Here is a 25252-nt window from a genome sequence, read left to right as displayed (position 1 = left end):
TACAGAGGGACAGAGAGAAGGACATGTCCAACTCCCCCCCTGGCAGTGACACCCGCCACAAACCAAGAGTCACGGGCAGGGAGAGGAGGGGAAGAAAAAGGAGGTCTTGAGCTCCCGTTGTGGCTCAGCAGGTTAAGAACACAACTAGCATCCATGAGGACGCCGGTTTGATCCCTGGCCTTGCTCAGTGGCTTAAGGATTGGTGTTGCCGTGAGCTGCGGTGTAGGTTGCAGACGCAGCTTGGATCCTGCATTGCTGTGGCTGTGGTGGAGGCCGGCAGCTGCAGCTCTGATTCAACCCCTAGCCTGGGAACCTCCATATGCCGCAGGTGCGGCCCTAAAAAGACAAAAAAAAGAGGGGGTCTTCATTCTCGTCTGTCTGGGAAGCTCCGATTCATCTTTGAGAACCCCGAGCATCTGTCTCTGGATCTTTTGTCTCAGTGCATCAGGTGCATCCGAGGCTCTTGCCCGGCCTTACTGTGCATTTATGTTGACCCCACAGCCTGGAAGTTTCTGAACACAGGACTTCCCCAGGCCTCGGCTGCCACTGCCCTCCCCACAGAGGGCTCCAGCCCGCCTCGCCTCAAAGCTCCCTCCATGGCCCTTCCTTCCCACCCGACCTGCACGCCTCGTTGAAATTCTGTCCCCACGCTGACATCCCCAGAACGTTCTCTCCCTGAAGTGCACACTGGACCACCAGCTGCCTCCAGGGATGGCCAGAGCCCCCTCGAGGCTATCCACCACCGAGCCCCGGTCCCTCCACTGTCTCCACCCTTCCTGGTACAAAGACCACAAATGACACCGTTTTCTCCCCATCTGTTGTCTGCACACCCACATGCAGCCTGGCCAGAATCCAAGGCGATCTGGAGCTTCTCACCACATCCATCCTCGGCCACCACCCTGCTCTAAACACCATCGCCCAGCTTCCTGCTCTCCCTCTGTCTCCTGAGCCCCCCTCCCCGCCCTGGTCTGTCTCCACAGGCAGCAGAGGGATCCCTTGGAAACGAAGTTGGATCACATCATGCCTCTGCGCAAAACCCACCGGGGCACGCAAGCCCCCCCCCACCCCATCACCTCTCTGACCTCGGGCTCTTCCTTCCCATGTGCTCGCTCTGCTCCAGCCAGCTGCTCACCATCCCCAGAGTGTACGGACCGTGTTCCTGCCTCAGGGCCTTTGCACCTGCTGTTCCCTCCTCTGGAAACACCCTTCCAGCAGAGGGCTCATCCTCTTGCTCCCCTGGCTTCAGGACCCCCATGTTCTCTGCAGCAGCCCTTGGTTTATTGGCCGCACACTTGGAAGCTTGTGATTATTTTATCTGTGTATTCACTGCATTTCTGGTCATCTTCCCTGCTAGAAGGGATGCCCCTGGAGGCAAGACCTATTCGTCTTTGTTCCCCCCAGATTTTCCAGTGGGGTGCATGGGACCCAGCACATCGCAGGACCTCAATACATTTTAAAAATATAAATAAATAAAGTAAAATAAAATACAAGCATGGGGTTAGAGGCCACAGCCAGACCGGAGATGTGAATCAAGCCCTACAGACGTCCAAGACCCGCCAGCTGGAAGGAGAAGGGTGAGCTTTGGAATCAGGCTGAGAGGTGGGCAGAGAGAGGAGGTCCCCTGTGTGGTGGGGCCCGAGGGAGGAGGCAGGAGGGGGTCTTGTGCATCCCCGAGACCTGGAGGACGGGAGGCACGGGTCTGGGAACAGTCCGAGCCTGGGACTGGAGCCACCGGGTCAGGGGCTCCTGCCCACCTGCCCTGGAGGCGGGGTGGGGGCGGAACCTGGGCGCTGCGGGGCGGAAGGGGGCACGGGGGCTGGGAGAAGGAGCAGTGCCTGCGCACGTCACAGCCCTGGGCTGCTTCTCATAGGAAATCGGCACAGATGAGGCCGCACAGAGGGGGCCCTCGATGGCCTGTGAGTCTCGGAGGAGGCACCGAGTGACAGGGGCAGAGGCAGCCTGGGCAGGCGAAGGGCTGATGAACACACACACCGCGTGAGAGGCTCTGCGGGCAGCGGAGGAAGCGGAGTGGAGGAAAGGGAAGCGCTGGCACAGGGACCTGCTCTTTCTTTCAGACAGGTGGCCACGTGGGGAGCCCAGCCCCACCGCCTTCCCAGTGAGTCAGGTTCCCTGTGGTCCGCTCATCTGAGACCCTTGAGGGTCAGGCCGTGGCGCCTCCCTCCCTCAGAGCCCAGGGTCTAGCCAGGCACGGAGCCCCCGCCCTGGAAGATGAACGGTGCCTGACTTCGTTCCCGGCCACAGAGAGCGAGGCACTCGTGTTCACCCCTCCAGGCGCATGTGTGTGGACACCTTGCAGCCTCACTGATGCACTGGTCTGAACACTCCCGCTGGTCTCTCTCCTGCATGCTGACTGCCTCCTGCCCTCTGCTGGCTGGGTGAGGGAGGGTGTGGACCTGGGCACCAATCCGAGGTTGGCTGCTTGTTACTCTACCGCCACAGATAGGCCATTTAACTCAATTTTCTCCAAATAAAATGAGATAGAGTGAACACAGCCCCATCCCACGGGGCAGCCGGGAGACTTAGAAGAGGAACGGGGAGCCAAAGACTTGGGTCAACACAGCTCCTGCTGAGGGCTGGCTCACTCAACACCCATCCCCACCGCTTTCTCCTGTGCTGTCCTCAGCCACAGAGGCTGTACAATTACTCATTTTCCCAGCCTGGTCATGGACCCATTCTAGCCAATACATTTCAAGAAGTCTTCTGAGTATTCTGGGAACGCTTTTGGGCTTCTGATAAGACATGCAACAGATCCAACCCACGTTTCCTTTTATTTTCTGCCTGGAATGTAGGCATAGTTCCTGGAGGTGGGGCAGCCATTTTGCCCTCATGAGGTATCACACATGAAGGTAGAAAACCAACATGCAATAATGGTGAACTAGATCACAGAAGTAGTTCTTGGGACCCTGAGCAGTTCTTGCAGCCACTCACTATTCCTGGATTCTCTTTCAAGCTTCTCGTAAAGGGAGAAAGGACCCTTTCTGTTCACTATTGCAAGCCAACTAAATACTATCCTGTTATACACAACTTCTAGTGCATAACAGCTTAAAAAAGTTAGTTATTATAGTGGTTTTATGTAACTATTATTATTTTAGAATCAATAGGCCAGCTGGGCCAGAAGCCAAGCACCCAGGCTTGGGCCCTGTCTTCCAGAGCAGTGATGCCCTGATGTTACTGGGTCCTCAGTGCTTTGGGGATGTGAAGTCTGGACTGGACCCCCTCCCCACAAAATGCCCACAGTAAACACTGCACCTAGGAGTTCCCATTGTGGCTCAGTGGTAACAAATCCGACTAGTAACCACGAGGATGCGGGTTTGATCCCTGGCCTCACTCAGTGGGTTAAGGATTCAACGTTGCTGTGGTTGTGGTGTAGGCTGGCAGCTGCAGCACTGATTCGACCCTGGGCCTGGGAATTTCCACAAAGTGTGGATGCAGCCCTAAAAAGCAAAACAAACAAACAAAGCCCCCAAACCAAAAAACAAACAAAAAAAACCACCAAAAAACCCAGGGCACCTAGTTTCAGGGTCCATGGGCCTTTGCTGACTCTAGGAATATGAAAGGCTGAGGGGCCTGAGGCCGTTGGAAAGTCACGTCCCTGGGTAGACTGCAGGCAGAGTCTCTCGCCCCTCCAATCCCGAGGGTCCGAGGAAGGGTCAGTCCCTCCCAGGGGTAGGGGGTGTGCAGTGGGAGCAGGAGGCCTACCTGGGGCAGAACTGGAGGGGGTGGCCAGACCTCCAGGAAATACAGGTCGCTAACAAAGGGGCCCTTCTCAAATCCATCTGTCCTGAGCTGGCGGGGGTGGGGAAACCAGAACTGCGCATGACAGCCTTGTGGACATGTGGCCACCAGGAGCACAGGTGCCACAGGTCAGACTCTGAGCACCCATGCCCCTCCCCACCAGTTCTGTGCCCCTTCCTGGGGGCCCCTCTGCCTTGGCAGGGCGGGAAGGTGGGGAAGGGCGCTGTGGGTCTCCCACTTGGGCTCCAAATCTGTCGCTGCCAGGCAGCTCCCCATGTCCTAACCCTCTCAGCACCCCAGCTTCCCTTTCTGCCAAGTGGGGCCCATGGCGCCTCCTTTGCAGAAGCAGTAAGGAATGGGGTGACAAATGCATGTGGCATCCTGTGTGCACCTACGACTTGGTGACACTGTGAGGGTTTGGCTGGGGCTTCTTGTGGGGTGCTTTCCCACTCACCTCTAAAACACAACCAAATCCTGCTCATCCTGTAAGGTCTAGCACTAATCTCACCTCCTCCAAGAAGCTTCCCAGATTGCTCCAGCTGGAGATATAACTGGAACAGTTGGTTTTTTTTTTTGTTTGTTTGTTTCGTTTTTTGTTTTCCCGGCTGTGCCTGCAGCATGCCAAAGTTCCTGGGCCAGGGATCGAACCCAAGCCACAGCAGTAACCTGAGCCACAGAGGTGATAATGCTGAGTCCTTAACCCCTGGGCCACCAGGGAACTCCCAGAGCATTTTTAAAGCAGCTTTAAATCAGTCCCATATTTCTTCCAAGTCCCTGCCATATTCTAACACCACATGAATTTTGTTTTCCACTCCCTAATAGACGGATGGATCATAACAGAAAAATAAATAACTTGCTAGGACGGTGCCCCGTGCCTCGTCCCACATGCCTGTGCCAGGATTTGGAAACGTCCCATGCTCCTGTGTCACCGCTGCCTCTCAACCTAAGGCTTCTTCCCCGGGAGAGGGCACTGCTTAGCCTGCTTTCACCATAGGGCTGCAGACACTGGCTCCAGAGCACCCTCCACCCTCAAACCCAGCCCAGGGCAATGCTCATCTTTGTCCCCTGGGCCCTGGACGGCAGGCCTGCCCACAGCCCTGCCTTGGGGCAGACGCTAGCAAGAGAGGACACACAGCTCCCTGCAAGGCGGGGGCTGCCTCCGTCCCCAGCCTCCGTGTATTCACGGCAAAATGGGCCAACGGAAGCCCCCCTGTAGGTGGGAAAGGTTGTCCCTCCCGGAAAGGGAAGGGCGGCTGGGGGACTCCCACCCGTAGAGGGGCCCCGAGATGCCCCGGGCCGCGGCACCCACCTGGTAGGTCTCTATGGGCCGCGCCTCCATGTTCAGGTCCCAGACCTTGACCGTGAGGTAGTCTCGGGTGAGCATGTACCGGCCGCTGTGGCTGAACTTCACGTCCGACACGGAGGAGATGATCTCGGAGAAGAAGGAGCGGTTACTGGGGTCCTCGGGCTCTTCAAATACTGCGGAGACACAAGGAGCCACTGGCACCAAGCCGCGCCCGCCACGGGGTGCCAACGACAGATGGGTCGGTTTCCACCCTGTGCTCGTAGGATGGGTCATTCATTCATTCATCAAACCCACAACTAAACATGGATTGGGCACCGGCTCCAAGTGGGTCCTGCCAAGAGAGAAGCAGCAGCTCCTGGATCAGTGTTTGTTAAGCAATTACTCTGCGCCGGATTCTGTGCTGAGCCTCTCCCGTGCATGACTTCGCCTAATCCCCCAATAAAAATGCCAGGTCGGTGCCACCATTATTCCCATTTTATAGCCAAGATAACTGAGGCCTGGATGGCTAAGAGCCACGCCCACGCCCGAGGTCTCAGGTAGGGGTTTGAACCCAGAGCTGCACTCAAAGTACTGCTCTCCACTGCCTCCTGCTGGTGACTCAACGCCAGCACTGCGAGGTGTTCGTGGGTCCTCGAAGGTGCTTCACGTCCTGGACTAGGCTGGACACTGCCTGTGGCTCTAACTGGCTCTGGGCCTCTGTTCCTGGTGTACCGGGCACACGTGAGCCCTACTCGTGGGTATGTTCTTTTTGGCTGCCACGGGGGTTGTAGCAAAATCAAATCTCGTCGTCACAGATGCAGCTTGAGTCCTGTGTGCCACCTGCCACCCACCTCCTATTATTTCAGACCAGCTGCTCCACATGGGATGTTGCTCTCCTGGCCCCTGAAGGCAAGCTTGCCGCCCCTACCAGAGACCCATTTGGGACAGAGTGGGCAGCGTGGCTGCCCAAGGAGTGTCCCCTCCCTGCTGTCCCCGGTAGCCCCACAGAAGTTCCCATGTGGAAGACAGGCCCTTCTAAGCTCATGCCTGTTGCTGGCTGTCCCAACAGTTGGTCCACTAACACCTTACTGGCCAAGCAGATCTTACAGGGGCTCTGAAGCTGGGGCAGGATGGAAATTAGTCCCTGCTGACCAATTAGGACCTGGGCCACCGATAGGCCTGGGGCTCAGGGAAGAGGGTGGGGTGGTGGGTGGTAGCCATCCACAGCCAATCTGGAAGGACTTAAAATCTGACCACCTGCAGATCCTGTTGCGACACAGCGAAAACGAATCGGACTAGTATCCATGAGGATGTGGCCAAGAAAGAAAGAAAGGAAAAAGCATTAAAGCTGACCTGATCAGAGCAGCCACAAAGCCTTCAGAAACGTCCCTGCTGTAAGGCTGTAAGGCTCCCATTTCCTTACCAGTCCGCGGGCTGCATCAAGGCAGGCGTCCCCTCTCGGCACAAAGCCTGCGGCCACCCCTCGCCCTTAAGCCAGCCTCCTGTGCTGATGCAGGGCCTGTCGGTCTCCACTCACCTCAACCACCCCTCACCTGGCTTAAAGTGCCAACCCCCCATCTGATCCCCGCTCCCACTCCCGCCTCACCAATAATTCTCCAGCCAGGGGGATCCCCTTAAAAACAGGCCAGGAATTCCCGATGTGCCTCAGCAGAAACGAACCCGACTAGTATCCATGAGGTTCGAGCCCTGGCCTCGCTCAGTGGGTTAAGGATCCGGTATTGCCCACAGATGGTCACAGATGCGGCTCAGATCTCATATTGCTGTGGCTGTGGTGTAGGCCGGCAGCTGTAGCTCCAATTTGACCCCCAGCCTGAGAGCTTCCATATGCCACAGGCAAGGCCCTAAAAAGCAAAAAAAAAAAAAGTCAGGCCAAAGCCCCCTGTGGCTCCCGTCCTTTCAGAGTAAACCCAGGGCCCCCACCATGGTCTGCAAAGCCCACTTGACGTGAACCCCGCTCTCTCCACGAACCTCCGACTTCGCCTCCACCTTTCCCGACTCTGCTCCTGCCCCAGAGTCTCAGGATCCAGCTGCAGGGCTGTCCCCCTGTTGGGAGCTTTACCCTGGCTCTGCCCACAGACCCATGGAGCCCTCGCCCCTGGCAGAGGGGGGCTGGGGCTGGTCTTTCTACCCCAGACCCATTACCAGCTTGAGTCCTGGGAGTCCACTTCACCCAGTCCCTTTAAACGAACCTGGCTCACCCCTAATTCCCATAAGGGTTCTTTGTTCTCAGCGCCTCTGTGAAGTTTAAGTGAGAAAGAGCACAGGCAGATGGGCGTGAAGCTGCTGGAGACTCTATCCTGGCTCTACGGAGCTGCGTGACCCCGGGGAAACGTCTTCACCTCTCTGTGCAATAAACAATCATGGCCCCCAAAGACGGCCACATCTGAATCCCTGGAACCTGTGCATGTGTTACCTCACGTGACAGAAGACTTGCAGTTGGAAGTTAAGGGTCTTGAGCTGCAGAGATTGTCCTGGATTCTCCAGGTGGCCACTGCGACCGTAAGAGGACGGTCAAAGGCAGAAGAAGAGACGGCATGATGGAAGCAGGGGTTGGGGGGATGCGTTTTGAAGCGGGAAGGGGCCACGAGCCGAGGACGGTGGGTGACCTCTGGAAGTTGGGAAAGACGAGGAAACAGATTTTCCCCGAAGCCTCTGGAAGGAACACAGCCCTGGTGGCACCTGAACATTAGACCTCTGACCGCTAGAGTGGTGAAAGAAAAGATTTGTGTTGTGTTAAGCCGCTGAGTGTGGCAATTTGTTACAACGGACACGCTCAGTTTCCTCATCAGTGAAACGAATATTCGAGTGTCTCCATCACAGGGCAGCCCCCAGGATTTAGTGAGATGTCAGCTTGGAGCAGCAAGCCCTCAACCAGTGCCAACTGCGGTTACTGCTTCACCTGGCAGGCACCGGAGCTGGCACCTAGAAGGGGTCGCACTGGGGAGCGATGGTCACTGCCGCCTACGGCACAAAACCTCTGGGCTCTGGCACAGCCCTTCCCTTCGGCCTCAATCTGAGGGTGAAGGATTCGGTGTTGCTACAAGCTGCGGCGTAGGTCCTGGATGCAGCAGACTCGGAGCTGTTTGAAGCAGCGATGACTGTCTATTTTGAGGCTTTAAGCCCCGTCGTTTCCATGGTTACCCTGTCATCATGACTGGCAGACAAAGGACCCGGATTTCTGCAGCTTTGGAGAAAGACGGGAAGCGGTGGGCTGGGCAGCAGCAGAGCCTGCTCCCCGCTCTGCTCCCCATGCAGAGGGCCCTGCGGGAGGACAGCGGCTCTCGGAGCCTCGGTTTCCTCGTCTGTCCAACGGCAGATGTCAGCACGTGGTCCACTGCCATCTGGGATGCCTTAGGCGAACAGAAAATCACTGTCTGTGCTACTGGGAAAAGGATGCCGTGAGCGCTCCCCTCCGGGGCTGTCATTAGCAGCCACCCCCCCGAGTCCTGAGTAGTACCTGGGTCCACGCACAGGCGGGAGATGTAGAGAAAGGGGCCTACCCTCCAAGCCTCCTAAAAAAATCTAGCTTGAGGAACGACCATGTGTTTCGATTAAAAACAACCACCACCTCATCGGCAATTGTCTGCTGGCTTCATTTCTCTTGAGAACTAAGAGCAAACACAATCTGGAGAAAGCTCACGGCAGGCAGATACTTCCTCTACTCACGACTCAGGGCAAATTAAACGAGGAAAGGAAAACAGAAGTGCAAAGTATTGTGCAAAGGCTAGTGAACAATCTTGCCACTGGCATTAAATGAGAAAGTTTTGGTGCAGGCTACTGAGTTTGTGAATGCAACAAAATTGTAGAGAATTTAAAATATGGTTTAGGGGGAGTTCCCGCTGTGGCTCAGCGGGTTAGAAATCCTAGTATCCATGAGGAGGCAGGTTCGATCCCAAGCCTTGCTCAGAGGATTCAGGATCTGACATTGCGGTAAACTGTGGCGTAGGTCACAGATGTGGCTCAAATCTGGCATGGCTGTGGTGTAGGTCAGCAGCCGAGGCTCCAATTCGACCCCTAGCCTGGGAACTTCCATGTGCTGCAGGTACGGCCCTAAAAGGCAAAAAAAAAAAAATTAATACAAAATTAACTCCCATAGAAAACCTGTATAAACCAATACTCAAAAAAAGATTTACACTAAGACTTCAAGGAGCAGATATACTAACAGTTCCAGGAAAAGCAAGAGAAAGCGGCCCAGCTCATTTTACAAAAGAACAATCATCTTAAGAAAATCGGGCAAGGAGAGTGTAGGCAAAGAAAATTAAAGGCTAGCTTCATCTATGAATATTTATGCCGAAAGCCTAACTTTTGCATTTATGCAAACATGTCCTTAGCAAGGAAATTTCCTGCCCCCAGTGTCACCAGGCATCAAAAAGGCCCAGGGAGGTCAGGAGGTGAGATGTCCCTCTCTTCATTCCTTGGTCCTGCCACAGCCTTCTGGAACCTTCATTCTGGCTGGGGAGAGGCGACATCCTCCGCAGCCCTCAAGCTAATGCTCCTGCAGCTCCAGGAGAGGGGGCGAGAAATCAGCGGAGTTGAGTCATGGAAACAAAGTTACAGCTCTCACAGCTCTTGCCCCTGAGATTGTGGGCTGATGCACATGCAGCTCTACGCCACCAGGGGTGTGACAGTGACGCGCCTGGAAGCTACGCTAGTGTCTCTGGGCTCAGGCAATGTACAGGCAATGGCTGCCCTGATGGGTGGCTGCTTGTTCAGACCCCTGGGAACCAGCAGACTCAGTTACAGAAGCCAAGACGGGCTGGAACGCTCACCTCCAGCCCACAAAGGATGTCATTCCAACAGTGTGAGGGGACCCAAAAGCATCTCTGTTCTCCCTAAATTGCATCCTTCCTGCACACACCCTCAGGGATAATTTCTGGGTGTATTTCTTTCCGTGCTTTTCTGTTTCCGGTCATTACCTGGCTTTTTCTCCCCGGAATCTTCTAACCTAACCATTTCCGCATGTCATTAAAAACCTCCTAAGTCAGTATTTTAAACACCTGACAATATCCCATTCTACAGATGTCATGGTCCAGCCACACTGGTGCCCTCCCATCTCGGAGCCTTTGCCCCTGCAGTCCCCCCTCTAGAACAATCTTCCCCCAGAGATCTGCCTGGTGCGCCCCTCAGCACATCAGAGACTGTTCCGCTGTGACCTCCTCAGTGACATGACCCTCCCTGTACTCTGCCCTTTTAGGTGGCTGTTTATATCACCCACCACCTCTTGCCATCACGTCGCTTAGGTAGGAGTTTGTTTATTGTCTGTTCCTGCTACATCTCTGTGCCAGGGACAGCGCCCGGAGCACAGCAAGTGCAGAGAGCCTGCCTGGGTAGTTGTGTGTGACACAGAGCGTCCCCTGGTGACCCTGGCTCTGCCCAGAGAGGGAGCTTGGCCATCAGTGCACAGGGAGGGGGAGTTCCCAGGCCTGTGCATTGGGGCTCTGCTGGAGGAGCCCTGGGGCGCATGGATGGGTGATGGGTGACAGAGGGCCCAGCAAGTGCAAACCCAGACAGCAGACCTCCTGCTCAGCTGGAGGTGCAGAAGGCCTGGGGAGGGTCTGCAGAGTGTGGTCAAACCGGGAGAAGGGCAGCAGGGTGAGAACGGGGACAGAACTTGGCCAAGGAGGGAGAAGGAGCTGGTGTGGTGGCTGCAGAGGGTCCTGAGCCTGAGTCCCTGGGGGCTGGTGCAGCACTGTCCTCTCTGTCCAGGGAAACCAGGCTCCCAGGGGAAGAGAGGGACCCCGTTCCTCCCAATAGCCCCCGCCCTCCTTCTCTGAGATTCTGATAAAGCCCCCCAGGGGCCGACTGGTCACTACTCATTTGCTCACTCATTCATTCAACACGTGCGTATTTCTAGACACTGCTGCAGGCCCTGGGTAGATACGGAGAGGAACCAAAGTCCCCACCCTCCCGGCTGGGGCCACGCCTGTCCCCACCCCCAGCTACTCCTGCAAAACCATCCAGGGAAGACGCCATGGCCTGATCCCCTGCCTCCAGGTGCCCCTAGGGAGCCCCGCGTCAGTGGTCATCTGCCAGCACAACCCAGCACTGGGCAGGCCAGCCCTGGAAAGAGGAGCACTGGCTACGGCATCCCGGAGTCCTGGGTTCAAGTCCTGCCTCTGCACTTTTCAGTGTGGCTGATCTCGTGCAGGACGCCCTGGGAGCTGGTGTGACGATGAGACGAGATAATAGGGTAGAGAATGTGGCTGAGCATCTGGCTAAGAGGGTTCAGTGTGAGCTGTTTGTGGTGATTCTTGCCATATCAGCTTCCTTTGGACCTTGTTCAGGCCCGAATCTCCTTGGCACCTCTGTGGCAACCCACGGCTGGCCCCGTGGTGGGTTCCAGCGTGAGGTGACCCCAAGGAGCTCACGGGCTGCTGAGGGAGACAGAGCAGCCACAGAAGGTGCTGCTTGGCTGTGACAGGGAAGCTCTGGGGGCTGTGGGGGCACAGAGGAGGATCCTGGCCCGATGTGGGGGTCAGGGAAGGTTTCCTGGCAGAGGTGACAGCTGCATGTAGTCCCTCCTTGGCTTCTGGTACCCAGCTCACCCCCTGGCCCTGGTCCCAGCCACCTGACCCCTGGAAGCAGGCAGCTCCTATCAGTGCAGGCACTTGGGATGGGGGGGACAGTGGGGGGGGCGGCAGGTCCAGGTTCCCCAGGGCCCACCCTCCAGCCCATCCAGAACACCCCCATCCGAGGCTCCCGCATCGCATCACGCAGCCCCGCCCACGGGCACCCCGGGACCGGCCCTGGCGGGCATGCGCACTTACACTTGGAGTGCTTGTCGCACAGGGCGGCCGCACGCATGTCGCAGAGGCGCAGGGAGCCCTTGCTGCTGCTGTAGACGAAGAGGTTGCAGTGGTGCGGGTGGAACTCGGACGCCGTGATCACCTCCGTGAGGTCTTCCATGTTGGCCGGCTTGATGTCCACGATGTCTGGGCGGCCGGTCAAGGAAGGGACACGAAGGGAGGGTGCCCTCCACCTCCCCAGCTCGCAGGTCCTTGGGGATCCCGACACCTCTCCCCGCGGACGGCCCGCCCACGCACTCTGCGTCTGATCTGCCCTTCTGTCCCCGGGACTCCTGAGGAACATCCTGGGCCAGCGTCCCCTAGTGCAAACTGGCATGTCCAACAGCCCGCCGGCCTCCCCATCTGGGTGCCTGTCCACTGTCCCCATAAGGCTGAACCCACTGCCTCCCTCCTGACCTGAACCCTCTGTTCAGCCGGAGCCCATCCGCTGCCCAGCCCCCACACAGAGCAACTCATGAGGCTTCTCCCCTCGGCCCCTTCCCTCCCCGTTGCCAAACAGAAGGTCAGGAGCATTTGCTGAGTGTCTACTACGTGCTGGGCTGTGGACACGCTTGGTGAACAGCTGCAGGTCCCCCCACCCCTGGGAACTGTGTCTGAGCTCCGCACCCCCGCACCCCCCGCACCTGCTCCTTACTAATGCTGGCAATGTCAAGACGCTGCCTTGGGGAAAAGGTTGGCTGACTTCTGAGTTTTCAGCTCTGACCTGTGCCTCCTGCTCCCACTCACAGTCTCCACGACGGATGAGGATATGGCATCAGGTGTGCCAGTGGCGGGGGTGGGCAGACTTGGAAGACTGGGGATGCTGGGACCTCTGCAGGGCTGGGTGGTGCCCAGGGAGAGCGGGGGATTGTATCTGCTGCCATGACAAGGGAAACCCGGAGCCTGGGGTGGGCCAGACAGCCCCAAAGACAGAGTGGATGGAAAGATGGGGAAATACCTTTAGAATCCTGGATCAGGATGGACCCGGAGCCACGAGCCCTGGACGGTTCAGTATGGGAAGCAATAAATCCATTTTCTTCTCTTTGGGCTCAAGAATTCCATTGCTTGGAAAGGAATCCAAGATCCGACGGAGCCCAGAGAGGGTAAACTTTTCCAGGGGGACTCTGTAGCAAGGGACATGGCTGGATTCCCGTCCAGTCCCTGTCGCCCGCAAGAGCAGATCAGAACCCCTTGGTGTGACATCCAAGGTCTGACATACCCGGGCCTCTTTCTCCCTTTCTGGCTTCGGATCCTGCTAGTCGCTCTGCCCTAAAGGCACTTACCTCTCGATCTCTGTCTCCCCAGCCTCCTGGGGACTCTGCACAGCCTGTCACCTCGGGCTGTGTGATCTGGGTGAATGTCCCCCTCCATCAGTTTCCCTGCCTCAGTCTCCTCCCCTGGGAAATGGGCTGGAGGTTCTAATCTCATCGGTTCGCTGTGAAGATGAGACGAGGCAAAGCCCTCGCAACTGCCTGACACGTGGCCAAGCTCAAGAATGTCAGCTGCTCTCATGATTTTTTATTTTCTGGAAAATACCCTTGCTGACCGCCCTCCTGCCTCCACCTGCCCCAGGCTGCTTCCTCTCTCGAGAAGAAAGCAGCCTTTGCTGACCTTTATCAACACGAGAGTTTATAAAACCTCAGAAACGATGGTTGAATCTGTGCCATCAGAGGCACCGAGGAGGGGGTCTGTGCAAATGCTCAAATCCTGCTTGCAAGAAGCACGTCGCTAACCAGAAACTTAGAATCCCATCAAAATAGAAAGAGGGAAAAGAGGAGCTAGGCCGTCAGCACCTGAATTGGGTTCCCAGGAAACTGTGGTTTTCTGATGCCGTAAGAAGCAGAGATTACATCGTGGGAAAATGAGACTAAAGTTTGAGAGAGAGACAGAGCCCAGACTTCTGGGAGGCGGATTCCATCAAAATCAGCCTGCAGCCCATCTGCCCCCAACCCTGGTCTGAGTTCCCGACGACAGCCTTCCATGGGGGCTCTGCCTGCTGGGAACGGCTTTAGTTTCCTACTGAAACTTAAGATGGCATCTGGAGGAAAAGTGCCATCGCTTATGGAATGTCACACGCTCAGGACAGCATCTGTCAGATGTTCTGCAAACAAGGACGAGATTCTCCCACAGGACCCAGGGCACAAAAGCCAAAGAGGCCCTGGGGGACAGGCCTCAGGACACGCAGGTCGGCTTCAAGTCTCGACTGTGGCACTTGTCAGGGACACGTGTTTTCACCCTGTGTCAGAGGGTTATACCCTCCCAGGGGGCAGGACTGAAGGGTGGAGAGAAGATGCCTTGTAGTTCTCTGAGCCTCCCAGGGAGACTTGTCCCCACCCGAGGGGACTCAGGCCGTCACGACTCGTACATAGTTTTTGCCAATGAATGGATGGCAGAAGTGACAAGTGACACGTGCCACTTGGAGGCTGCAGCTTGGGAGCCAGCATGGGCTGTGCCGTGAGCCTCAGGTGACACAGCACAAGTGGGCTGTGGTCGGCCTCGGAGACCTGATCGTTACTTCAAGACCACCTGACCCTCCTGACTGAGTCAGGATCCAAATTCTCTTTCCTTTCCGGCTTCAGAATGTTCTAGAACCCGGCTCACTGGAGAAGGGTCAGAGGTAGGAAATCTGAGTTCTGGGGTTCATGGAGGTTTATGAACCGGCTTTCTAACCTGGGAGACTGTGGGTGCCGGTGGCAGAGAGAGGGCCGTGTGGCAGCCAGAAGCCTCCTCTCCCAGGCCCCCAGACCCTGGTCCCGGCCTCACACAGGCCAAGGCCAAGCACATGGGTGTGGCGTTTTGCCTGATCACAAAGCACGTGCTTCCTGCTTCCTGTGAAGCACATCATGCTACCGCTCCTGGCGGCCTCATGACAACCACATTCAGCCCCGGCCGGCCTTCTGCAAGCACGGGTCGGAACTCTGAGCGAGGCCGTGATGGCCTGAGGCCACACAGCTCAATCATGTCTGCAGGCTCTGCTGCGAGCCCGCCCAGACCAGGGCCCCTCAGAGCCAGCCAAGGGGGGACCCGTGTGGACCGGGGACCCTGTTTGTGGGCCGAGGAGACAGAGTCTCCAATGCCTGGGTCCCAACCACAGCCCACGTGTCCCTCCGGGAGTCTCTCTTGCTGTTTCCATCAAAAGACTGGATACAAGGGGGGATGGGGAAAGCGGATGTGACACAGCTTCATCTCCACGAGGTGCTGGCGCAGGAAGGCTGGTCCACAGTGATGGCCCGTGTGTGCGCCTGAGTCCCTGGACCCACAGCCACAGCCCGCACCTCAGGGCAGCACACGTCTTTCAGGGCGTAGCCATCCAGCTGGGTCTACGGTGACCTGGTCCCCGGACCTCCCACTCTGCTCGTCACAGGACAAGGTCTCTTGGCGGATGCCCCTTGGGCATGTGAGGGGCAAATGATGCAGCGAGGCTGTCCCTGCTGAATCTCTGTGGTCACATCACAGAGCAGGGGCCTGGAGACGGACTCGTGACAAGGGAAGCAGGTGGGGAGAAGCCTCCGTGGAGCAGTAATTACGTCCTAAAGAGACACCACAAACACTCCTCCGGGACTCCCACACCACGTGGCCACGTGCTTGTGGACTTTGAGACACTTGGTCCAGAGTGACCACATGTGATGGCCTCGACTTTGGCAGAACAAGAGCTGGGTTGGAAGTCAGGGGCCTTGAGACTGGTGTTTGGCCTTACTTCTCTCTGGGACGTCCAGTTTCACATGCAAACATCATCCACCCCCCCCCAAAAAAGGGAGTTCCCATTGTGGTGCGGCGGAAACAAATTTGACTGGTATCCATGAGGTTGCGGGTTTGATCCCTGGCCTCACTCAGTGGGTTAAGGATCTGGTGTTGCGGTGAGCAGTGGTATAGGTCACAGACGCGGCTCGGATCTGGCGTTGCTATGGCTCTGGGGTAGGCCGAGCAGCTGCAGCTCCAATTCAACCCCTCGCCTGGGAACTTCCGTATGCCATGAGTGTGGCTCAGAGAAGCTAAAAAAAAAAAAAAAAAAAATCCATCTGTAAACCTCCATTTCCAAAACAAGGGGTCGAGAAGGACCCTGGAGCGCCCCTTCATTTCGAGAATTAACCCCCCCCTCGGGGCCCTCTCCCATCCCCATTTCAGAATCAGGATCATGAATCCCACTTGCAGGCGGCACTTTCCAAAGGTCACGGCAGGCCCACCCTCCCCTGGGAACAGGCATAATTAGACTCATTTACGAGCCCCCCTCCCCCTGGCAAAGCTGGTTGAATTATTCATGTTCTATTTTTCCATCTAATTGTACGCCAAGCGTCTGAGGGCTTTTGTTTAACTTTCAATCACACTTTGGCAGCTAAGAATGATCTTCCCTGCAAGGAAAGTTTGTCAGACGCAGGTAGGTGGAGAGAGGGGGCCTGTCCTGCAGAGGGTGGAGCAGGCAGGCCGGTGAGCGCCTGTCCCCACGCCCTGGCTGAGCATGAGCTATTTTTCTGCAGTGCAGGGGGTTGGGGAGTGGGGGGTAAATGGTTTCCCTTCCGCCCCAATACATGTCCACATCCGAACCCCCAGAGACTGCGAATGTGGCCTTATTTGGATAAAGGGTCTCTGTAGATACCATCAAGTTAAGAATCTCAGGATGCGGTCACGCTGGGTTACCGGAGTGGGCCCTAAATCTGTGGACTAGTGTCCTTGGAGGTGACAAAGAAGGAGGAACAGAGACACCGAGAGGAGAAGGCCATGTGGCATCAGAGGCAGAGGCCAGGAAGATGCCTGGGGCTGCAGGAGCTGCCAGGGGCAAGGGCGTTCCAGAAGCCTCCAGAGGAATGCAACCCTAATGGCACCACAAGTGCAAACTTCAGCCTCCGGAACCGTGAGAGAATAGCTTTCTGTTGGTCTAATCACGCGGATTCTGGAAGGGTGTCTTGGCATCTATAGGAAACTAGACACCCGGGCTGCTTCCTGGCTGCTGGGGAACAGCTATCCATGGGTGGAAGGCTGGTACCACGGGCATCTTCCTCTACTTCCATTCCATGCCACTTCTTCCTGCCTTCCCTGCTTTAGCAGCCACGGCCTTGAAATGCAGAGCCCCTCTGCTTCCTGGGCTCCTCCACCTGGAGGTCCCTCAGCCCAGGCTGCCCCTGCCTCCGTGGGGCTCCCTGCCTCCCATCGTGCCCCCCAACCTCAGCCAGAGCGAACTCCCTACACTAGGGTTGGGTTCCCACCCCTCGCCCTGCTCGGCGGCCCCCCTACTCTGCCCAAGAGAAGGACTTGACAGGCCCATCATGAGCGCCCGGTCCTGCCTTCCTTTCCCCAGTCTCAGCTTGGGCCCTTTCTCCCTTCAGCTGTACCCAACAGTTGGAAGTTTCTGGAATATTCCACGGAGGTCATAGTCTCTGCTTGAACACCACAGCAGCCCTGCCATCTGCTCATCCTTACAGACCTCACCTCCTCTGGTCACCACGCTGTAACTGTGCCTGTCTCCCCGCCTCCACCGTCATCCCCAGGGAAGGGACCCCGTCTGATGGACCCCCGTGTCCCCCTGCCCTGCCCCCGCGCATGGCCCCCCAGAGGGTCTGGACTGCGACACGAACACTGCAGGACTGATGCATGAACCAACACTGGATGAGGAGGCAATTCCTAATCCCTCCTCATGAAAAGCTCTTCACTTTAGAAACCAGACATTTGCCCCCTATCCCCACCTAAGGTGTGGGAGGTAGGTGACGCCGCTTTAGGTTTATCTAGAAGGCTCCTCAGAGGGTCTCAAGGCCAGAGAGCAGCAGAGCCAACCTCTGAGCCCGACCTCTAAATCGACTGAGGTTCTTTCACGGCCTTCTGTGGTCGGTCCCTGCTTAGTGTCCCTTCCAGGGTGTGATGAAAACAATCCTACCACAGGGCCTTTGCACTTCCTGTTCTCTCTGCATGGAGAGCAATTCTGCCAAGTAACTGCAAGGCTCCCTCCTTTATGGACTTCAGATCTCTGTCCCTGCTCCCTCGGCCCTCCTCCTCTCCCCCAGATAAGCCTGTTTCTTCCACTTTGCTTCATGTGTGTGTGTATATACACCTTATATTTTTGCAAAGCATCCATCACTGTTTATTATCCTCAGCTTATTTGTTGACTGTCCCCCTCTCCAGTGAGGATAGGGACCCGTCTGTGTGCTGCAACTTCAGGGCCTGGAGGAAAGCCTGGCACATAGTAGGTGCTTTGTAAACAGCTGCTGGAGTGCATGAATGAATCAGCCCATCGCCGGGGCAGTGCAGGGAGTTTCAGGCCCATCTCAAGGGGAAGAAGCCCTTAATGCGGCGATGAGCAGCAGGCTCAAGGTGACCCTGGCCACAGGGAGGGGGAGCTCCTTCTAGGAGCAGACTGTCACTGACAAGGGCCATTAAAAGGAGCCAGGGACCCTGAAGCGCGCTGCAGCCTCCCACGTGCAGGAGCACCTGGGCCACCGCGAAGCACGCTGCTCATGGATTTCTGCCAGGCTCATCAGGAAGGGCCAACGTCCCCTCTTAACTTCCTGGGGTCTCAGCTGCACTCTGCTCACAGACCCCTTCGTGCTCATCCTTTCAGGCTGCAAATGCTGTCTGATCGGTTTCACTCATCTGACTGCAGGCAAAATCATTTACACCCCAAACTCCAGTTTATACCCAGACTGGTACCCACGCCACCTGAGATGCCCACGGGCTGACTCTGGTGGATGGCTTCACATCGTGTCTGTTCAATCCTCTCCACCTGTGAGTGAGGTCCCCCCCTCTCCCGCCGTCTGTGGATGAGGAAACCGGCTCAGCAAGGAGGAGCCCCTCGTACACAGCCAGGCAGAGGGGGGGGCCAGCCTGGGACCGGAACCAAGCTGACTCCCAGTCTGCAATATGCCCGCTGTGACTCAGGAGGCAAAGCAGAGCAGAGGTGAGACCCCTGACCCCTGAGAGCCGGGGACTGCATCCAGGTTCTGCTGCACTAGCTGTGTGTCCTTGTGCAAGTTTCTAAACTTCTCTGTGCCTCAGTTTCCCCCAGTTCAAAACGGCAGTGATACACTGTACCTCCTAGGGTCGTGGTAGGATTAAAGTGTGCATATGATGTGCTGAGGACAGGGCCTGGCACAGAGTAGGTGCTTTGTAAGTGAACTACTAGGACAGCATGTGGCCTAACATCCAGGGCAAGGGCAGACTGGCTGCCTCATGGTGCCACCCTCGAGCCAGTCACTCAGCTTCTCTGGGCCGGTGGATGCCCTGCGGCTCCAGGAGCTCAACAGAAAAGGCACAACCGCAGGAGCGTGGGTGAGAGGGCAGGAGGGGCTGCAGCCTCCCTGGCGCACCATGGCCTGGGAAGATGGTGCTGGTTCTGGCCGCTGTCTGGCTCCGCCCCCTCATCCTTCAGCTGACCGGGAACAAGTGCAAGTGTAATGCAGGGGTCAGCAGACCATCTCTATAAATGGCCAGGGAGTTAACGTTTTAGGCTTAGCAGGTCACAAGCTCTCCTGGGCTATCCAACCCTGCTTTGGTGGTGCAAAAACAGCCTCAGACGATATGTAAATGCATGGGCGTGGCCGTGTTCCCAGGGAGCTTTATAAACTGGTGGATTCCTGCCCCATCTCTCCCCACTGGGCTCCTCTTTGCTGACCCCAGGTTTAGGGCGGATTGCAGACGTGCTGTTGTAACAGAAGCCTCTCTTCACTGCCCGTGTGTAAAGCGAAGCACAGAAACAGGGCTCTGTCCCACCCGGGAAGGAACGGAGTCTGTGGTTCTTCCTGCCAAGGACTGAGCACAATCCAGCAGGGCCTTCTGCAGAGTCATCAGGTTTGCGGAGATTTTTTATAGAAACTCCTTCATCTCCTGCTGCCAAGGGCATCTCCTGATGTCCTGAAACCAGCGGGGTCACAGAAGCACAAGGCACCACCGCCAGCTCCGGGTCTAAAGCTGCAAAGCCGTGTGGGATCCCGCTCGCAGGGCCCCGGGAAGGTCAGAGAGAAGGCGGCTGTGCCTCGGTGGCCCTCACTCCTCTGAGGTGCACATCTCTGAGCCTCAGTCCTCCTTAGCTGTGCTGGGGACACGGGTCCAAGGGGTTGGCATCCTCTGGGCAAATCTCCACTGACCATATAATGGGAGGTACATGCAATGAATAAACGTCATTGGCTCGTTCCAGCGAGGGGCTCCAGTGAGAAATGGGTCTGGCAAGCACCCCATCAATGCCAAAGACGTATGCAAATACCAACTAATGTCGCGCCGGGCTTCGGTGGCGATGCTATGACAAACCACTGTAAAGACGCAGCTTGGAGATGGGATCAAACCCTTGGAGAGCTGACGGGGCAGCCCCTGCAGGCCAGGCACCGCCCTGCAGGACCGGACCATCCACCCTCCAATCCCACAAAGGAGGAGAAGGAGGCGAGGGCGGGAGGTGACTGGCCCAGGCCCAGGGGTGGAGGCGGAGCGAGGATGGAATCCAGCCGGTGTCCCTCCTGCCACGCCCGCTCTGATCTGGAGTGACTGCATCTCCACACAACATTCCTCTCCCATGGGGTCAGCGCCCCCAAAGGGCCCTGCTGCTGGGGCTCCCTGGACTGGCTATGTCCTGGGCAAGCTGGATGCTGAGAGTGGGCGGGGGGTCCGTGAAGAGAAGGAGGTGGCTTTGGGCTCCACTGACTGAACCAGATGTCTTGGCAAGAGCACACTCTCAGGAGGGGAAAGCTGTTGCCATGGTGACCAAGCAGGCTCAGAGTAAGGATGGAGGTGGCTCTACCAATGGCCACACCACAAGGGGCCTCCCACACAGGCTCCCCAAGGATGCTGGGCTGGAGGTGCCCAGATCTCCTGCTCTGGGGCATGGCCAGCAAAGCTGCTTTTTTCCAGCAAATTTTCTCCAAAAGATGACCTGGCTGCAAACATGAGCTGTGAGCACTCCAGCCTAACCAGATCCTACAGAAGGTGCCTCTCTAGGAGTTCCCATTGTGGCACAGCAGAAACGAATCCGACGAGGAACCATGAGGTTGTAGGTTCGATCACTGGCCTCACTCAGTGAGCCAAGGATCCAGCGTTGCCGTGAGCTGTGGTGTAGGTCACAGACGCAGCTTGGATCGGGTGTTGCTGGGGCTGTGGTGTAGGCCGGCAGGTGTAGCTCCATTTAGACCCCTAGCCTGGGCGCCTCCATATGCTGCAAGTGTGGCCCTAAAAAGCTTAAAAAAAACAAAAACAAAAACAAAAACCTTGCTTCTATTAGTTTGCTTCAGTAGCCACAGTGAAATGCCACCATTCAGTGGCTTAAACAATAGAAAATATTTCCTCACAGTTGTGGAGGCGGGAAGTCTAAGATCACGTGTCAGCAGGGCTGGTTCCTTCTGAGGCCTCTCTCCTTGGCTTGCACGTGGCCGTCTTCTCCCCATGTCCCCACGGGTCATCCTTCTGTGTGTCTGTGTCCTAACCCTCTTCTTATCAGGACGCCAGTCATGCTGGATGGGGACCCACCCTGTCGCCCTTCTTTTTCGTTAGTCACTTCTTCAAAGACCCTAACTCCAAACCCAGTCACATTCTGAGGCACTGGGGTTAGGGCTGCAACACACAAATTTGGGGGGAAGCAAAGTGAGCCTATAACAGCCTCTTTCCTGTCTCTGCTCAGAACCTTATTAACTGTGATGGAGAAATCCCACCAGGAGAGAAGAACCAGATCCCGGGGGACGTGTGGGACCGTGGGAGAGGGGCCATCCCTGCAACAAGCCCACTGAAGCCCTGGAGGGTTTTGTCTGTGTGACGAGCCAGTCTGCACAGCTCCACCACAAGCCAGCTTACGGGATTCCCAAACGCTTAGACGAGAAAGCAGTACCTTCACAAAAACCAGGCCTGGACAGTCCAGCTTCACCAAATAACAGCTGTGTGACCTCTGGAAAATGTCTCAACCTCTCTGTGCCCTGCTTTTCTCCTCTGTAGAATAGGGGGAATGCCACCTGCTTTGCAGGGCTGCAATGAAGATGTAATGAGATTACAGAAATCAAATGCCCTGGCACATGGCCGGTACTTTTTTTTGTATTTTTAGGGCCGCACTCGTGGCATATGGAGGCTCCCAGGCTAGAGGTCAAATGGGAACTGTTGCTGCCAGCCTACGCCAGAGCCACAGCAACACCAGATCCGAGCCGCATCTGCAACGCGGGATCCTGAACCTGCTGAGCAAGGCCAGGGATCGAACCCGCAACCTCATGGTTCCTAGTTGGATTCGTTTCCGCTGCGCCAAGACGGGAATTCCCTCATGGCTGGTACTTGAGCCACAAAGTTGGTTAAATCAGAATCAGAGGCTTCCTCCTCCTCTGAAACACACAGGAGATGAGGCTGGTTGCAAAAGGTGTCATGTCTGTCTGACCCTGGAAGGACAGTGAGGCTTTGTGCTGGTTACATGCCTGTGTGTGCATCCTACCCAGAGGTGAAGCCCAAGGTGCGACAGAGCTGCGATGCACCCCCAGGTGGATCCCTTCTCGTGGACCTGAGAAGAAGCAAACCAGACCCTGTCCTGCCCTCTCAGGGCTCCTAGCCCAGCAGTGAAACCCGGTAGCAGCCCCAGGACGGGTGCTCCAGGAGAGAGACACACAGGCGCATGTGGCGAGATTTATTGCAACGCCCTGAGCTGGCTTGGAAAAGCAGCGAAGGGCCCTCTGAGGCAGAGGCATTAAGCCGAGGCAGAGGCATTAAGCCGAGGCTGGACAGTGAGTAGGAGTCATGCAGGCCGAGGGTCAGGCTGGGGGAACTGCTCCTGCTGGGGAGGAAGCCTGAGGCTGAAGGGTTTTGATAGGACAGGCTGATGGAGCCCCAAGAGGGAAGGAGTGGGGGGGATGATGGGGCTGTGGCTTGGGATCAAGAGGGGTTTCATCAGGAGCCTGTTACACAAGTGCCACACAGTGAGGGTTAGAGGCAGGGCTGAACCCCAGGCTCTAGGGTTTTGCCAGCACAGAGCCTGGCCTATGAAGGGACCTTGGTCGGGCCCCTCCTTGGCTCCCTGTACAGAGAACAAAGCCAGCCCACAGGTGGCCCGAGGGCTGACGGGGGCTTGGAGCTGCTTCGCCTTCTAGCCTCGTTTTGGCACCTGCTCCGTACATGGGAATTAGAAATTTGTTCCAGACCGAGGTTTGGCATGATGCCAGCTTCCACCATGAGACATCGCTCAGAGGGAGGAAAATCAATTGAACCATCTTCACGATTCTCCGGGTGCTAAAAATAAAGCAGAGAGGTCCATCAGCTGAGGCCTCCTGTGCAATCTGTTACCTTTAAGAGGCTTCACATTCAAGAAAAATCTCCCAGACCTGCCTGACGGTCTCAAAATGTTGGTTTTAAAGGGCCGGAGAGGTTGTTTAAATAGATGTGGCGACGGCTGTGAAGACAAGGGGCTTCAACCATCAGAGGAGAAGCGGAGATTTTCTGAGAACCAGCCTCAAGTGTCTGAGGGCCACCGTCTAGGATGGAAAATGATCCTGGCCAACTGCCGGGCCCCGGGTGTGAATTTCTTCCTTCCCGCCCAACAGCCATAGGATAAGGAATCTGGCCGACTCGTGAAAATTGATGGTAAAAGTGGTAAAGCAACAAATCTGAGCCTAAATCTGCCGGCCTGGAGCCCAGACTGCTCCCCTTCACTGTCTGGGGCCTTGACGCCCCCAGGCTGGAGCCACAAGGACGCCTCCATATCCTAAGACCAGATGACAACTGGGAACTTTCTCCCTCTGAAGTCACCATCTGTAGCCGCTCAGAAATACCCGCGCTGTGTGGGGACGCAGAGAGGGCTCAGGCGGGGTTCCTAATCCCAAAGGTTTCATCAGAAGGTGAGTGAGGTGGTCGTAGCAACAAACGGCAGAAGTCCAGTGTCACCAGGGAGAGGGGGCCCAGAGGGGCTCCACCAGCCTAGGAGAGCGGACGGAGGCTGCGAGTGATGCCTGGGGCGAACAGGAGCCACAAAGGCTGATGCAGAGAAGGGGGTGCGGCAGACAGAGCACCACCCCACCCCCAGGCGGGAAGGAAACCCAGTGGCCGGAAGGTCTGAGAAAGCCTGATGAACAGGACCCAGAGCTGCAGGGCAGTGCTGAGGGAGCTAGACCTTATCCAGGAGCCGATGGGGAGCTGCCGAGGGCTTGACCCAGGGACTCATGTGGTCAGATCAGAGGTTCTGATGAGCATTTTTTTTTGGGGGGGGGGGCTTTTTAGGGCCACACCCACAGCATAGGGAGGTTCCCAGAGGCTAGGGGTCGAATTGGAGCTGCAGCTGCCGGCCTCCACCAGAGCCACAGCAACGCTGGATCCAAGCCGCCTCTGAGACCCACACCACTGCTCAGGGTAATGCCGGATCCTTAACCCACGGAGCAAGGCCAGGGTTCGAACCCGTGTCCTCATGGATCCTAGTTAGGTTCGTTACCGCTGAGCCCCAGTGGGCAATGCCCGATGAGCATTCTCACAGCTCTGTGGAGGGCCAGCGAGCTGGGTAAGGTGGGGTTCGGGCAATAGTCCAGGCAGGAAAGGTGCCCCCCGAGCTGGGCGGCTGGTGGGTGTGGGGAGGAGGGCGTGGCTCCAGAGCCTCCGGGGAGGATGGAGAGGGCTTGGCATTCGGTCCGTTTTGTGGCTGAGACAGAGCGAGGAGGCTGGGAGGAACTGGTGTGTGAACTTGGCAACAGACAAGGCACCAGCAGAGGCTCAGGAAGTACCAGGCTCCCCTCCTCTGGTCGGAGCAGCCAGTTCTGGAATCAGGACAGAAAAGGTCCTCTGACGTCAGTGGCACGACCGTCCTTACTGGTCAAAACCACATCCTCCCCCTTTCTCTTTTATAAAAAAGCTTTTCCTTCCTCTTAAAACGTCTGCTAAAGATCATTTTCGCCTAAGTAGAAAGTATTGCAATTGGGACCCAGGAGATGGGACCACAGCAGAAAACTCCCAGTGGCCCTGCGGACAGAACAGCAGCTTCAGGAGAAATCAAGCCCTGCAGAGTCAGAGTTAAAGGAACGTGAAGCCCCAGGGCCGGCGTCCTCCAGGAGGTACTTGCTCAAAAGGTGTTTCGAAATTCAGAGCAATCCCCCAGCTCCGAGTGGAGTCACAGCCACCTTGCTGCATCCTCCCACGTTGGAAATGAAACACCTTTTCTAATCACGCGGCTGCTATCAGACCCACCGTGGCACCTGCAGCCCGCAGTCCTGACACCTTTCCTGCCAGGAGAGGCTGGACGCCACAGGACAGTGCCAGGTCTCTCTGCTCTGGGTCCTGGTGTCTTTGTCACTCTGCTGGCCGAGCAGCAGCAGGCCAGGGGGAGTGTCTCATGCGACATGGTACCCCGGGGAACTGATCTAATCGGGACGTTTCCACAGCCACAGCATATGTCCTGGAGACTCCACTCAGCTTCTCCCGTCGGCCTGATTGGGACTCGGATCCACAGGCAAGGGCTGCTCTGAGCCCGGCCCCAGCATCTCTAGCTTTC

The 25252-nt window shown here is 56.7% G+C and overlaps 1 protein-coding gene across 5 annotated transcripts in view; it reads right to left on the bottom strand.

Moving 5' to 3' along the window:
• The window catches only part of PPP2R2C (protein phosphatase 2 regulatory subunit Bgamma), a 133816-nt gene that overhangs the window by 12736 nt on the left and 95828 nt on the right, over positions 1–25252 (bottom strand). For all 5 annotated transcript variants that reach the window (XR_002346552.1, XM_021100973.1, XM_021100969.1 and 2 more), the window contains exons 6-7: positions 11830–11994; positions 5066–5235 (exon numbers count right to left, since the gene is read on the bottom strand). Coding sequence is in view for 4 of the 5 variants with exons in the window: in XM_021100973.1 (XP_020956632.1) it covers positions 5066–5235; positions 11830–11994 (335 nt within the window). In the remaining variant the exon portion in view is untranslated. The remainder of the gene's footprint in view (positions 1–5065; positions 5236–11829; positions 11995–25252) is intronic.

Source organism: Sus scrofa, chromosome 8 (assembly GCF_000003025.6).
Source record: "Sus scrofa isolate TJ Tabasco breed Duroc chromosome 8, Sscrofa11.1, whole genome shotgun sequence".
NCBI classification, from domain to species: domain Eukaryota; kingdom Metazoa; phylum Chordata; class Mammalia; order Artiodactyla; family Suidae; genus Sus; species Sus scrofa.
This window is presented reverse-complemented; position numbering and strand designations above follow the sequence as displayed.